The sequence below is a fragment of the Monodon monoceros genome, unplaced genomic scaffold (assembly GCF_005190385.1).
Source record: "Monodon monoceros isolate NGI ecotype Baffin Bay Population unplaced genomic scaffold, NGI_Narwhal_1 Super_Scaffold_16, whole genome shotgun sequence".
In the NCBI taxonomy this organism is placed as follows: Eukaryota; Metazoa; Chordata; class Mammalia; order Artiodactyla; family Monodontidae; genus Monodon; species Monodon monoceros.
Window position 1 is genome coordinate 32,706,642 of NW_021703772.1, and position 16,769 is coordinate 32,723,410.

The following is a 16,769-nucleotide window of genomic DNA, read 5'->3' on the forward strand; positions in this document are numbered from 1 at the left end:
CATATCTAGTTCAAAGTCTGAAAGTCAGAGTTACCAAGTGTTTGTTAATTCAGAGTTTGGTAAGTACAGAGTTCTCCTACGAAGTTGAGCAACTAACTATAAAGAAAGAAATGGTACTTAAAGCTGGAAATGTTTTATTTAGTAAGAGGTGAAGCAGTTACATTTTTTTTTGAGATTCTGCAATGTGCAAAGTATTATAGCAGGTATTTAAAAAGTATACATCATCCCATTTACTCCTTACAACCATCTAGAGTTTCATTTCCCCCATTTTACAGGTTAGAAAAGCAAAGTTCTAAGGATATATAACTTATCCATAGTCATACAGCTAGTCATCAATAGTGCTGGGATTAAAATGCAAAGAGATATGAATCCAACTGTGCTCTTTCTACTACACTACACTACACTGTCTTTGAACTGTGAGCAGGAATAAAATGGAGCTCAGTGGACAAAAAGAGGAAAAGAGGAACTAAGGATCAGTAAACTCAAGGCCATAAACAACTTAACACATAAAACAGCCACATTCTACACAGCCTGAGAAAACCCTTAAGAAGATCTATACTTTACTGCCAAAGGCCATAAAAGGAAAAATGTCCACACACCCAGAAACAATATTAATTAAATCTCAAGCTTAGCCACTTTCATGGTTAAGAGAGCTGGATACAATGAAACACCACAGTAGGGTCTATCTCTCCATTTGTATGATATTTATTAACACAACACACAAATGTATTAAGTACTACAGGAGCACTGAGGCCAGATTACACGGATTCTAACCCCTGCTCTGTCACTTTCTTGAACAAGTCACCCTATGTTTGCACAACAGTTTCTTCTATAAAAATGAAGACAATGATAGTAGCTTTCTTTACAGGGTTGTGAAAATTAAATAACCTAGTCAAGGGCACATAGTATATGCTAAGTATAATGTTACTTTTTTTAAAGTTATTAATTTATTTTTAAATTTATTTATTTACTTATGGCTGCATTGGGTCTTCGTTGCTGCGCATGGTCTTTCTCTAGTTGTGGCGAGCGGGGGCTACTCTTCATTGTGGTGCACAGGCTTCTCACTGCGGTGGCTTCTCTTGTTACGGAGCACAGGCTCTAGGCACACGGGCTTCAGTAGTTGTGGCACACGGGCTCAGCAGTTGTGGCTCGCAGGCTCTAGAGCACAGGCTCAGTAGTTGTGGCGCACAGGCTTAGTTGCTCCACGGCATGTGGGATCTTCCTGGACCAGAGATTGAACCCGTGTCCCCTGCATTGGCAGGCGGATTCTTAACCACTGCACCACCAGGGGAGTCCCTAATGCTATTTTTATAACCTATTATGTGCCTAAATTATGGCTCACTCACAAAACAGGAATGTCCTATGCTACACATACACATTTAAATATTTCATGATCCCCTGTGCCACATGATTTTAACTGTATTCTTTTCCTTTCAAATCTCTGCATTTGCTCTCAGTGTAACTTTGGGGAAGTTACTTCATCTCTGATCTGTTCTTGATCTATAAAATGAAGGTAATACTTCCCCTCATAGGGCTGTTGAAAGCACTGAATGAGATAATACATGTAAGGCACTCAGCAATACCTGACATTTAGCAAATGCTCAATAAAATAAGCAATTATAAAATAATTAAAATCAACTTTATTGATCTTGTACTCAAATATTCATCCAATCGTCTGCCGTTAAGACAGTCCTTCATTTGGACTGTTATGTAGCTCCCTACAGGTCCCTGTAGCTTCAGTTTCTCTCACCTACACACAGTTACTAATGGGGTTTGTTAAATTTGAATCTAATCATCTTTTCTCTCCTGTCCAAATACTTTCAACGTCCCCCCATTACCAGAGGATGAAGTCTAAACACTTAGATGTGCTGTCCAGTGCAGTGACCACTAGCCGAATGTGATTATTTAAATTACATTAAAGCACAGGAGGCTTTCACCTTTTTATAACATCCACTCCTCCACTGGGAGGCTTTAGTGGGTAACAGAATTAAGGGATCCATACAATTTCACCTAGTTCTTATGGGCTAGGGTTACAGGTAAGAATGGGGGAAACACCTTACTTCTTCCACACAACGATATTTGGGTTGTAGTATTCTTTCAAGTTTTATAAACTTTTAGATACATACATATATTTCAACCATATGTTGGGCAACTTGCAACTTACATATGAGTTGCATTTTAAAAGTTCATTTCAGTCAGTTATATTCATAACATATTTTTAATGTCCTAGCAAAAGAAGATAAACTCCTCCCACAGAAACACTAGGCCAGCCCTCAAGGTTTTCTAATAGAACTTAGCTGCTTCAAAAAACATTTAATAAGTACATGCCAACCATGTACCAACCAGGGACAGTGCTAGACTCTATGGACATGAAGACAAAACATATTCTTATATCAATTATTCCTCAATTTAAAAAAAAACATAATCTTGTCCTCAAAGTGCTCTTTTTTCAGTAGGAAAGAAGAGCATAAACAAATAAGTGCAAAACATCATGAGAGGTAGAACAGTTGTGAAAAGTATCAAAACAATACAGAGGGAGCTACTGAATCTGTCAAGGTTGGAGGTAACTGAGTAATAAAAGTACTCAAAAGTTTTCACAAATCATAAACAGATATTCTCAAGGAGAGAGGAAGGGAGAGGGGAATTCCAGACAGATAGAAAATAGCAAGATATGCTCAAAGGATGTACAATATTTGGTATTGTCCCACCATGGAAAGAACAGGAAGCAGTGGGACAGGAGCATAGAATTATAAGACTGGAGAAGTCACCATTTCCTAAGCAAGTACTTAACAATACTGTCGGTTTCGATGAGAACAGATACAATTTGAAAAGTTTAAAAAAAAGAAAAAGGAAAGATGGCTATGCTTAATCAAGTTAGAGAAGCACTAGTTAAGCAAAATTAAACAAGACTTTTAACAATACATTATCTTTAAGATGACATATGCGGGACTTCCCTGGTGGCGCACTGGTTAAGACTCCACACTCCCAATGCAGGGGGCCCGGGTTCCATTCCCTGGTCAGGGAACTGCAGCAACTAAGAGTTCGCATGCCACAACTAAGGAGTCCACCTGCCGCAACTAAGGAGCCCACGAGCCGCAACTAAGGCCCAGCGCAACCAAATAAGTAAATAAATTTTAAAAGATGACTATGCCTTATGAACGCCATTGGAAGGGGTGAATATAATATGAAATTTCTGAAACTCATACAACCACAAACCTTATTTTCCTGACTCAATTTCGTTAATTTTATCAAAGAACCAACTTTTTATTTGGTTGATCCTTTCTATTATGTTTATTATTAATTTCTGCTCTTTCCAAAAGCATTTTATTAAATGAAATCACAAGCATACAAAAAAGGTGGAGAGAATGGTATGACTCAGTTTCAACAACTTTCAAATCATGCGTAACCAATCTTCTTTCACCTATAGCCCCATCCTCTAATGTTACTTTTAAGCAAATCCAGATATCATATTTCATCCACAAATATTTCAATGTATATCCATAAAAGGTGTCTTTTAAAATATGACAATATTATCATATCTAAAAATATTAGTTCTTTAATATCAGTTGATGTTCAAATTTTCCTGACTTGCTCACAAAAGCCTTTTTTAGATTTTTCTTTTTTTTGATGTAGACCATTTTTAAAGTCTTTATTGAATTTGTTACAATATTGCTTCTGTTTTATGTTTTGGTTTTTTGGCCTCGAGGCATGTGGGATCTTAGCTCCCCAACCAGGGATTGCACCCACACCCCCTGCATTGAAAGGCAAAGTCTTAACCACTGGACCACCAAGGGAAGTCCCACAAATGCCTTTTTTAACCGATAAGATCAGGACCCAAATAAAGTCCATAAATTGCAAACTGTTGGTATATCTTTTAAGTCTTTTTAAACCTGTAGGTTTCTATTACATTTCTTTTTTTTTTTTTGCCCTAATTTATTTGTTGAAGACACTGGGCCATTTGTGATTTAGTATTTCTCGCATCAGGGATTTTGCTGACTGCACATCTTTGTCATTTAACATGTTCCTCAGTCCTCTGTATTTCCTGCGAAGTAGTAGATCTACAGACTGTCAGATTTAGAGATTTTTTTTTCCCAAAAAAAACACAACATAGGTGGTGTTATACATGTCCTTCAAAAGATAAATTTCTAGTTATCTCTTACATGATGTTAGAAGCTACCTATTATCTTTTCCTAGATCCAATATTTTATTATGAGTAATTTCTGTAATAAACCTTATAATTTCCTTATACCACCATGAATACTAGAAAGATTTGCAGAAGGAAGAGCTATTAATTTATTTTCAAACTCACTTCCAGATTCTTAATTAAAATTATATCCAGATACAGATTGTATTTGTCATTCATCCCAAGCTGTTAAATAATGAATAATTTTTATTAAAATTAAACATTCCGTGATACATGTCAACCTTCTTATGGACACTTCCTTCAGCAACTGAAAAATAATAAATTTCAGAATTTTCACATCAAAGAAAAAAAGCCCTCACAATTTCCTTCACTCTGCTTTGGGCCTATTCTGTTCTTTCCTTGTCTTCTTGAAATGGATGGTATATTAATAATATATTCCTACATAACAAATTAAATTTAGGAGCTTGAACAACAAATATCATCTCAGTTTTTCAGGGCCAAGAATTCAAAAACAGCTTAGGTGGGTGGCTGTGGCTCAGCATTTCTCACAAACCTGTAATGAAGACGGAAACTAGGGCTGCAGTCATAGCAAAGCTTGACTGGGCTGAAGGAACTTTCAACTTCACTCACGTGGTGGTTGGCAAGGTTTCAGTTGTTCGCAACATGGGCTTCTCCATAGGGCTGCACACAACATAGCAGCTTGCTTCCCCCAGAGCGAATGATCCAAGGAAAAAAAGAGTAACTGAGATGGAAACAACAGTGTCTTTTCTAATTTCGGAAATGACATACCATCAGTTTTTCCAAACTCTACTGGTCACAGACAAACCCTGATACAATGCAGGAGAGGACTATAAAAGGGTGTGAATACCAGGAGGTAGGGATCTTGAAGGCTGGCTACCACAAATGACTAGTTCATTTATTTTTAGCCTCTTTCTCTAACACATTTATAGCCATAAATTTTCGTAACTAATGCTATAGGCACCCCCCATTTAGAAGCTCTAAAATGCTTACTTTTATCATTCAGTTCCACCTCCCCGAAATTCTAATTTTCCTTCATTACTTGTTCTTTAATCAAAGGTTTGTTTTCAAGTGTAGTTCATGACTTTTTTTTTTGCTATTTCTTCCTTAGCAACATTCCTTCCTTAACTACATTCGTGTCAGAAAACATACTCTATTTCAATCATCTGAAATTTGTTGAAACTCGCTTTAAGGTCTGTCATATCATTTTTGTAAATATGTGTGCTTGAAAGGAATGTATGGGTGTTGTTCTACATAAATCCCTTTTTAAATCTGTCGATCCTATTGTTTAAATCTTCTGTATCTTTACTGATTTTTTTCTTTGGTCTGTTCATTCTACCAATTACTGAGAAAAAAATACTAAAATATGATAAATTGAATTAAAAAACTGCCATGATTGTCATATGTTCATTTCTCTGTAGTTCTGTCAATGCTTGCTTCAGAGACTAGGTTATGAGGTACACACAAATTTAAAACTGTTATATTTTCCTGATGAACTGTTGTTTTGCTGAAAATGACTTTATTTCACTTTCCTCTTTGAAAAAATGTCACTTGGTTGGAAATTCTACATTAGTATTTTCTTTAAAGATATCAATCCATTATCCTTTCCCTTCCATCATTATTACTGAAAAATCAGCTATTAATGTGTAATCCCTTTGAAGATAATCTTTTTTTCCTCTGGCAGCTTTTCAGAATTTTCTCTTTCCCTTTGGTTTTCTGCAAAACCACTGTGGTTTCACTATGATGAATCTTGGTATGGAATTTTTTTCTCCTTGAGTTTTACTAGACTTTCATCAATCCTGGAAAGCTCTCACCTGCAATCTCTTCAAATATTATCATTTGTTTCATGCTTTCTTTACTCTCCTTTTCAGAGTCCAATTAAATATGTGTTAAATGTTTTCATACTATCCTTCAGAACCTTCCATATTTTCCAACTCTTTGACTTCCTAGGATATATTCTAAAAGAATTCTTATGACCTCCCTTCCAACTCTCTAATTCTCTTCAGCTATCTAAACTCGTATCCAATTTATTGGTTTTTAAATATCATTATTGGGATTTCTTTCCTATTTCTAGACACCCTTTTTTACAACTGCTTTTTATACCATATTTCTCTGATTCTAAGACATATAATTTTTTACATTTTGGCATCTTTGAAATCAAAATGCATCTTACAATTGTTGTCAGAAAGGCTGCTGTTATATTTGTCACTGCCTGTGCAAACCTGGTAACAGGTGTTCATGGTGATGTCCTTTTGCTAGATTTATGTGCACAGCTGGTACTCCAACACGTTGAGATTACCTGCTGTTCAAAATGTCTTCAAAATATTATACTAAATTAATCAGTAAAATGAAGTTATTGTGTACACAGACAGGCATGAAAACAGAGCAGCAGGGTATAATTTGACATTAATGATGAGAATCTATACTAAGATTGCTTTTCCTTTGTACTTTTGTTCATGCCTTATATGTGTCTGGAACACCCTCTGTGACTATTAAACTATTAATTCTTTAAAACCTCAATCAAATGCTACCTCTTCAACTAAGCAATCGCTGATGACTTCATTCATCCTCCCTTAGGTCCCACATCCCACAATCTAAGTGGGAAACTGACTCTAGTTGGAAAAGCATGACCTCAGATGAACTCACAGTCAATTAACCAGATGAAAGTTATAAAATTTTGATGGAAATTCTGATAAAAACCAGTCACATCCAGGAAAGATTTGGAAACCATTTTAACACAAAGAAAAGAAGCAATATTCTAATAGAGGCCTGTGCATAAAAATAGGCTTAGAATACACCAACCCCTAATGAGAAAGATTTTTTACTTTAGGTATTTCTTAAATTTTAAGTAACTATTCATTCAGATAACTACTTTAATGAAGTTCTACATTTGATCAGTAGAGTGTAGAGAATTCTCAGTTAAAATTAGCAAGGCTTGAAAAGACCAACATCTAGAGTATTGGAATGTTAGGTGTAATATGTCCTGTTGCTTTTTGTGTTCATCTTGGAGTTTCACACATAGTTAACAGGTAAAGAAATTTCTGCTTCAAGTGTTTTTGGGAAGTCAGTCAAGTGATCATGTAGCACTGCGGTGCAGGATGTCAATAACTGGGAAGGTTGTGTATATATGGGGACAGGGGGTACATAGGAACCTCCTGTACTTTCTGTTCAATTTTGCTGTGAACCTAAAACTTCTCTAAAAATATAGTTTATTAATTTTTTTAAAATGACCAAATTTTTTAAAAGAGGAAAAATATTAAATTCAAGGGATAAAATGACAGTAAGTAACATGTACATACAGTAGGCATCCAATAAAAACTAGCTAAATTGGACTAAAATAAATTCCTTAGAAAGGAAAAGCGTATCACTATGTATGCATTAATTAAATATAACATTGACACTTTTTAAATGGGACTTATAAGTTTAAAACAATATTCAAGTTTCATATCAGATGGAAGTTTTTCAAATTTGATATCCTAATGATTTGTAGTAGTAAACGTAACTAATTTACACAGATTTTTCGATCACATGCATAAAAGTACTTTAACTAAAAATCTCTGAATAATGAAATTTTTACTTTCTTTTTGCATATCTGTATTTTCTAAATTTTCTACAGTTAACTTGTATACCTTAAATTTAAAAATTTTTAAAGCTTGTTATAAAAGTAAAACATTTTTACTACTTTTTCTTAGAGCATAAATCTAAATTAGAAAGTCTATATATTGTCATGCTTCAAATGAGGTTCATTCATTACAAAATGAAATTTTATATTTTAAAACTTAGTTAAATGTTACATTTTGACAAAAATCATAAGTCAAAATTATTCAATAAAAAAGTATAAACCCACCTCACAATGACACCATAAATTGAAATAGTACATATTTTTCCTAATATTCTAAAGTTTATTGTCAGGAAAGATCATGTAGTAGTTAAATTAAAGGCATCAAACAAAACCACTGGGGTTTTTTTAGAGGCAAACTGTTTTGAAATGCTTGAATGACTTTTGTGTGAAATGCATGGATCAGTTAATGCTTTGGTTCAACCAAAGAATAATTTTACCAGTTTAAATCTAAGTCACAAGACATAAATTTAAAAAAAATGCTGATATTCCTTAGATATAGTTAAGAATAAGTTTGAAAGGTCCTTGGCCAGATAAGCACAAAAATCAAGAGTAAACATTTTAAAGCTTTAATAGCAGTTTGTCAGTGATTTTAAGTCTGTTGAATTCAATTTAAAAATAAAATGGGGGCTTGTATTTTTAACATCTTTTTTCCCCACTCTTTTTAGAACTACTTTGCTAAAGCCACCAATTAATCTCTTAACTGGAATCCAATACACACTCCATAATGCTTTTCTTCAAAGCTATGTTGAATTTGACATCCCTCTACTTTCTGAGGCAACCACTCACTCCTGGCTCTCCTCCCATTCAAACTCCTGACTCTTCTTCCTCTATCCTCCTCTTAAAAGATAATATTCTTCAGGACTCCCTGACTTTTGAGCCTCTTCCCTTCTTACTCTCATGTAACTCTTCAATAATTGCCAGTATGACAACTCTCAAATCTTTATTTCCAGCACAGACAGCCTTCTGAACTCCATTTCGTGGGGTGTTTCTCTACCTAGATATCCCCCAGGCACTGCAAACTCACATGTTTACCTGAAAACCTGGTGAACTTGCACCAGCTAACTTGGTGAATGGGATGACCTAGTACAAGTCTGCAAAACCAAAAAACCTGAAAATTATTTTAGGGTCTTCCTTTTCCCTCTTCCTCCACACCTACACATTGAAGGGCTATCAATTCCACCTTCTACCAGGGAAATTTAAATTTTGATATTCAAAAGGAAAGAATAATAAAAAATTGTCATGCATCTTAACAACTTTTTAGAGTAGTGCGTAAGCTCCTCAAGTCAAACCACAAAGGTAGTAATATTCCTTTCCTAAGGGCAAATCTCACATCTATTGACAAAAAATACTCATTTCTTGCTTTCTTTCACATCTAACTTCCTAAAATGAACATGTAATTGATAACCAATATTACTAAGCTGATGATTTTGTTTTGTTTTGCCTTAGAGTCAAACATTACTTTCTTTATATACAAAGTCATTATTAAGCCAGAGTAAACTGAGAGCTATTTCTATCTGCACTTTGCACATATCAGAGACTTATTAAAAATGGGTTGCGGTGGCAGGGATGGGGGAAAGGGCAGCAGGCACCATGTTGGGCCACGAAGGTGGCAAGAAGAAGCACCTGAAGCAGCCCAAGAAGCAAGCCAAGGATATGGATGAGGAAGATAAGGCATTCAAGCAGAAACAGAAGGAAGAGCAAAAGAAACTTGAGCTAAAAGCAAAGGCCGTGGGGAAAGGTCACAGGTGGAATTTTAAAATCTGGCAAAAAGCAAGCTGCTCCTTGTGCCTGAAGCAATGATGATCCTTAATTCCATTCCTGTTTAAACATCTGGATTCCCTGCCATAACATCTGTTGCTACCCATAGCTAGAATACGTGTTGTCTTGGAACCTACTGCACATTTAAGAATAAACTTTTGTAAAAAAAAAAAAACAAAACATACAGTGGCTCATCTTGTCTTTAGTTTCTCTCAGCCATTTCTACCTCAGCTATGAGATCCACATAAACCCAGCCCAGAATCCTGCCAAACTGTGTCCTTAAGCCCCTGTCCTATCCTGAATTCTGTACCACCTGGAATTAAACCAACTCATTTGAAATGAAAAAAAAAAAAGGGCTAAATTATAAGGGTTGATGTATATTGGTACGCCTTGCCAAAAGTTTCACTTACAATTACAACCAAAATTGTATAAATAAATTACAATTTCCTCATTAGAAGAATATTCATTCATCCGTTTTTTTCCAAATCTATATATAAAAAGAGGTACATGCCTTTTTATCTGAATAAAACATCTCTAAATTCTGTTTTCCTTATGAAGCAAAACTTTTATTGTGAAAAGGAAGTTTACACTGAGCTCATTGCAAAACTATCTATTTCAGTCATATTCCAGATTTAGCAGGACAAAGGGCAACAGCAGGAAATGGAGCATCACCAAGATCCAAAACAAACTTGGTTTAGAGTAAAAAAAAAAATCCCAAATAATTACTGGGATAATTCAGCGCTATGCTTGAAAGCAAAAATAAATAGATTAAAAATTAAGATGGGGAGACTTCCCTGGTGGCACAGTGGTTAAGAATCCTCCTGCCAATGCAGGGGACACAGGTTTGAGCCCTGGTCCAGGAAGATCCCACATGCCGCGGAGCAACTAAGCCCGTGCGCCACAACTACTGAGCCTGTGCTCTAGAGCCCACGAGCCATAACTACTGAGCCCACGTGCCACAACTACTGAAGCCTGCGCACCTAGAGCCCGTGCTCTGCAACAGAAACCATTGCAATGAGAAGCCTGCACACCTCAACGAAGAGCAGCCCCCACTCACTGCAACTAGAGAAAGCCCGTGTGCAGCAACAAAGACCCAACGCAGCCAAAAATTAATTAATTTAAAAATAAAATAAAATAAAAATTAAGACGTTCATGAGCACAGCTTCATCACTACTGGTAAAAAGACAAGAGAGTATTTCCTACTATCATTATACCATATAAAGACAAAATAGAAGTAATCTTGATACACATACTCTCATGCTCATATACATATTCTTTACATGCTAATAAAGATTACATTTTTATATTTCTTAGCTTACCCTTACAGTGCATTTAAATACAGTCAATTCATTTTGTTCTCAACAACTTTGAAAGATACGCAAAATAATTCTTTTTTCCATTTGAAACATGAAAAAACTGAAACATAAAGATACTAGGTAACCTGTCTTTGGATCCTTAAAATCAGAAACAGAATTGGGACTAAATCTTGGCTCTAATTCTGAAGTTTCACAAAATTTTCCAGTGTAAATTGAATCTCAAAAAAAAAACAGCTAGTGACAAAAATGAACCATGAATTTCAACCCACATTGCCACATTTCAAAATATCATGTTTTTACTCACTTTGTATCCTTTTACTGAGTTAATGCAGTTGATACTTTCCATTACACAGAACAAAAATGAATTAATCTTATCAAAGAATTTGAGGACTCAGTTTCTTCCGCATATTTCGGTGACCAACTGTAGCACTACCAAAAGGCTAAATGTTGAACAGAAATATATCCTTATGCCTATCTAAGGGGAGCAGTTGAGACAGGGATACGTACGTATCTGTTCTATGCAACATATGAATTCCAAAAAGTTGTATGATAATGTAGAAACCAAAATTGTTTTCAGTGCCATCTCTCTTACCACAAGCACATTAAGAAATAATGTCAAAAGAAACAGGGAATTACATGGTGCCTAACACAGATAATATAAACTAAAATCTTTAGATATTAAAAAATAAAGTTACCTTCTACACTTGAGAAAAGTATGCTCAGATGAGAAGTAGTTAACTACTGTACTAAAATCCAGATACAAAATTAAACCTGTTTCCAAGTCAATGTTTAACTTATAAGAGCTATATGAAATGCACTGTTGATGAAATCCTTGACCCTGGGTGGGGATGACTGTTTGGAGGCAAGAAAAGTTCAGACTACATAACTTAAATTAGTAGCCTAATACATTAGTGAAAGACCCTGTATAGAGCAGGAATGCTGGGTAATCAGAAATCATCCTGCCTCTATTATGTAATAACAACTACATGAGATTAATAAATAACCTACTAGGAGGACGCACGTTCTTAACAATGCAATTAAATCCTATTCCTAGAAAGTGAAAAGTTAGACCTGAAAACTTTGGTTAAAAAAACAAACTGCAAAGTATTTTACCCAAATTCTTTTGAAATATTGCATTTAATATATGGGGACCCATCTGGTAAACTCTGAAACCAGGAATTTATTTTAATTCTACTTTAAAAACTTTAATCACTAGTATTTGTAACTAAACCCAGACTAATGGGAAAAAGACATATTTCTATATCTCCTTAGTATTCCTTTGACTCAACAGTATTATCTAAGGGCTATTTCTGATACAGTCCTATTTAAATACCTACTGAACTTTCATAATGCTCAATGGCAACCTTTAAAACATCACTTTACATAGAACTCTATGATGGCACCTTAATATTCATCTGTTGCTAACACACTGTGGAATACACGTGCCGAGGTTAGCACTGTAGCAAATACAAAAGATGTCTTAACCATACATATTGCCCTGAAGCAGATCTTCATAAATCTTCAAAGTCGTCTTCTTTAATCAGGTATGTATACAGTGTTTGATATGGATAGCATACCAAACAGGGCAGCACAATAATAGACAATGTTTAAATTTTAATCATTAAGGATGAACTTGATACTCAAGAAAAATAACTGGTCACCTTTGGAGGATGCTAGCAATCAAGTCATTATTCTGGAAACAAACAGAAAGAATCAAAGTTTAGGGCTTCCCCTGCGGCGCAGTGGTTGAGAATCTGCCTGCTAATGCAGGGGACACGGGTTCGAGCCCCGGTCTGGGAAGATCCCACATGCCGCAGAGCAACTAGGCCCGTGAGCCACAACTACTGAGCCTGCGCGTCTGGAGCCTGTGCTCCGCAACAAGAGAGGCCGCGATAGTGAGAGGCCCGCGCACCGTGATGAAGAGTGGCCCCCGCTTGCCACAACTAGAGAAAGCCCTCGCACAGAAACGAAGACCCAACACAGCCAAAAATAAAAAATAAATAAATTAAAAAGAAGGCTCAACATTAAAAAAAAGAATCAAAGTTTATTTTGCCTGCTTTCCCTTTAAGGAGCTGTCATCAAATAACGGATATGGGGACATTTCTCTATATATGTTCTACTCATAAAGAAATGATAAAATCTGAATATCACAGTTTTGCAAACTCCTAATGACATAATTAATGCATACAGGCAAAAGTCACTGATGGCCAAGACACTCATTAATTATTCTAGCCTCCAGCCGCCTAGCAGAATGTGAATCAATCAAGTCTCTAGATCTGCCAGTTTGCAGACACCAATAGAAGTAACAATTAAAATCAAGAGAATTCAACCAGCAAAACCCAGACTGAGGAAATTCTAATGTCAAAATCTGGTTTCTTCAACAAATAAATAGAAGGGATAAAAAGTGTGGTGAGGAGGAACCCATAGATTAAAAGACTTAACAGACAAATTTTCAGCAAAATACAACATGTATGTTTTGTTTAAATATTGTGTCAACCAAACAGTAGCAAAATAAGAACATTTATGAAGCTACCAGGAAAGTTTGAAGACCAACCAGATATTTGATGGTTTAAAGAATTATATTGAGATTATGTTTTTAAGAGGAGTTCTTATAATATAGATATATTTTAAAATATTTATGGATAAGATATGTTGTTTGGGATTTGCTTTAAAATAATTCAGGGGTAGAGGGAAGGGTAGTGGAGGGTTCTACATGAAACATCACTGAATATGAACGGATAGCTACTGAAGCACAGTAACAGATACAAAGGATTCAGTACAGTATCCTCTCTATTTGTGCCTGTTTGAAATTTTTCACAATAAAAGCTTTAAAAAGAAAGATGAACTAAAAAGTTCTATATGATAATCCATAGAATAAGGACAAAAAAGCTCCACGTCCCTCAGAGGTCAAAATAAATGAAAATCTTATGGTAAGTTAGACAAGAATTCTCCTTGTATACACACTACTACTTGACAAATAAGAAACTGAGACCCAAAGAGATAAGTCTTGCTCAAGGTCAAAAAACAAAGCAGCAACAAAGCCAAAACTAGACTGCACAATTGCAAGCCCAAAAAGAGATCTTAGTTGGAGCTAAGTTAAGAGAAGATCTGAGCAGTCCTGAAGTAGTCTGAAAGCCTGTCAAAGGTACAAAAAAAAAGTCTTAAAAGTTAGGAGAAAAAAAGAAAGTCAGGTGGTTTGAAGGGTTATATGCTAGAGTGACAGCAATAAAGCTAGAGAGAAAGTACTATAGAGAACCAGGTATTTGGTAATCATTCTCACTAGGGAAAAGAAGTGTTAAATCTATGATGCATATTTGGAAGCTACTTGAATTCAAGGTATCGGAAGAAAAGAAAGTTGTTGTCTAGCTTACAAGTAGCTTATTCATGAACTGGTGAAACATAAAATCATTATCTTAAATAATGATTTTTTTGAAAACCGTTGAAAAAAATTTTAATCTTATTAAGTGCACAAGTGATTTAAATCTTAAACATAAAAATGCGATTTATCTTCCTGTCCAAGAATAGGCTTCAAAATTTGACCATGAAGGTCCTTCATTATTTACTCAGACATTCTCATAAAAGAGTAAGGATTCACTTTTATGTTAAGTCATTAAGAACAAAATTCTGTGTTTGTCGAACAAACTACACTATCTTTTCAATAAGCACAGTGTCGCCTGAATAAAACATGAACTCGACCTAGAAACAATATAACTAATTAATAAGGCAGTGTAACCCCATTTACTTTTTGTCATTCTGAAAATGTAAAACCTAGTAAGTTTGATGGATTTTTTAAAAAATAATTTTCAAACGAGTACTGGGCATGCATACTAAAATGCATTTTAACTTTTGGCTGACATGTGTTAGTGACTGTTTTCAAGTCACTAAGAATTGGATCCCTTTTTTATTGGAAGAGTGGTCTATTTTTAAAAAGACATTTCTGGCATTAAATTACACAAGACTAAAAGCTATTTTAAAAATTCATATTAAATATTTCAAAGTATATGTCCTTCAGTAACTGTAAAAAATACCAAACCAGGAAGTCACAGAAAATTCCAGTGTGAGCTCTAATATTTAATATTAAGATAACTGAGATCATCTGTTAAAGAATAACTTCAAAGAACTTTTAGTTCTTTAAAAAGCTGAAAGTATAGAAAGGGAGCCCTACAGGATAATGCAGAAACGGAAGCTGAGACTTGAGAACTTCACCACGCAGACCTAAAGTAACTTAAGGAGTAAGTTAGAGATGTTACTCTGACCCTTGCCAGTATCGTCAAAGTAGTAATATAGCTCCTAACTTGAAAAACATATTTTTAGGTAGTACCCTTCTTCTCCAATAACCTAAAATCAAAGCTAACATGTAAAAATTCACATAAAGATGAATGGAGAAAAACTTATTTTTGAATGACAAAGAAAAAATAATGAGCAGTCATAATGGATAAGAGCATGGACTTGAATCAGGCAGTTGTGAGTTCCCGGCTATATACGGAAGCAGAAGGGGCTGCTTCTCACTAACCCCTTTAAACTCTGCATCAGTTTTTCTCATCAGTAAAAAGGATAATTACAGATACCCATCTCACAGGATTGTTGTGAGGATCAAGAAAGACAATGCTTATAAGGTGCTAATATCAGGGCAACCTTACAGTAACCACCTCAAATCAATAGCATTTTTATATAATAATCTTTTAATTTAAAAGATTATGAGAAAAATGCTTAATGCTCTTCTCATTAAAATATCTCTATCTGTACTCCCACTTGTGGAAGGAAAAAAAAAAGCACAAACAAAAATACAAATGTTTTATTTTTCTCAAAGGTCATACTTTTACTTATATAATTTTAGGATCCCTGAACACAAATATCAAATTAAAACCACATCCTACAGTTTTTAAGAGCATGCCAATATTGTGTATGTGTTCAAACGTGAAAAAGTGGAAAACAGAAAATCCTGTGTTTTTAAATTTGGGGTCATTACTATGAATAAATGTGCTATTATCCATTAAATAAAGCGCTAATAAGGCCAGTCACAAAATTTTATAACAAAGTATTTTAAAACTTAGAAATAAAAAGGAAAGCAGTTACCTTCGCACAATAAAGCATCCAAAGTTCAAAGAGTCTCTCTCTGGATGCCATTCTGGCTTTCACTCTGGCACTTTAATTTTTCCTCAAAAAAAAAAAGTTCAAGACCACAGCATGTTCATTTTATTTTCCAAGTTTTTCAGCCGTTACAGTAAAGCTCAAAGCAGTAGGGAAAACAAAAAGAAGTGAAACAAATGGACTGTCTTCTGGTCAATAAAATTCAGTTTCAGCAGTTACTCCAACCTATCTTCATCAGTGGTCGTTGGGCAATTAGATAAATCTGTGAAAGAGAAAAATATGCAAGGATTTGCTTTCAAAAGAGGCCATGTTAATAATTATAGGTTTATCAGAACTAGAGATTTATCTACCTCACTTCCCACCAACAACCGGCTAAGCATTTACAACTGATTGGATTTCACAGAAACTTGTGTTTCAGGAAAACACAGCTAATACAATATATCACATCAACACAAAGTCAGAATCCTCTTGGGCAGAACTCAAAGATGAGTACTCATAACACAAAATGTGTCCAATGATAATAAACAAAAAAACGCCGTCCCCATTCATACATTTTCTATAAACATAGAAAAAGTACACTTACTACTGACATATTTCAAAGACACAGAATCCCTCAGAATTTTCTAGTCTGCTTCTTCAAACTTGTTGGGAATGTTTGTCGTGTGTTGCAGGGCAGGGCGTGGGGAGGAGGGTGAAGAATTCCTGGTTTGTTTGTTTGGACAATCCTCAGAGAGTGAAAGTCGACCTGCCCACCTGGCCTCTCTACCTCTCCATCCAGTAAGAAGAAAGGAGCACGCACTCACCGGCAAGGAAAACACCC

At 35.2% G+C, this 16,769-nt stretch overlaps 2 protein-coding genes and 1 pseudogene across 6 annotated transcripts in view; 1 reads left to right on the forward strand and 2 right to left on the reverse strand.

The window, feature by feature from the left end:
• The window catches only part of NBEAL1 (neurobeachin like 1), a 173,965-nt gene extending 157,754 nt beyond the window's left edge, over positions 1 to 16,211 (reverse strand). Inside the window, exon 1 of the mRNA XM_029224562.1 lies at positions 15,935 to 16,211. Coding sequence (XP_029080395.1) covers positions 15,935 to 15,985 — 51 coding nt within the window. The 5' untranslated portion in view covers positions 15,986 to 16,211. The remainder of the gene's footprint in view (positions 1 to 15,934) is intronic.
• LOC114896958 lies at positions 9,375 to 9,576 on the forward strand (annotated as a pseudogene).
• CARF (calcium responsive transcription factor) overlaps positions 16,032 to 16,769 on the reverse strand; it is a 98,650-nt gene continuing 97,912 nt past the window's right edge. For all 5 annotated transcript variants that reach the window (XM_029224566.1, XM_029224567.1, XM_029224565.1 and 2 more), the window contains one exon: positions 16,032 to 16,211. The gene's annotated coding sequence lies outside the window, so the exon portion shown is untranslated. The remainder of the gene's footprint in view (positions 16,212 to 16,769) is intronic.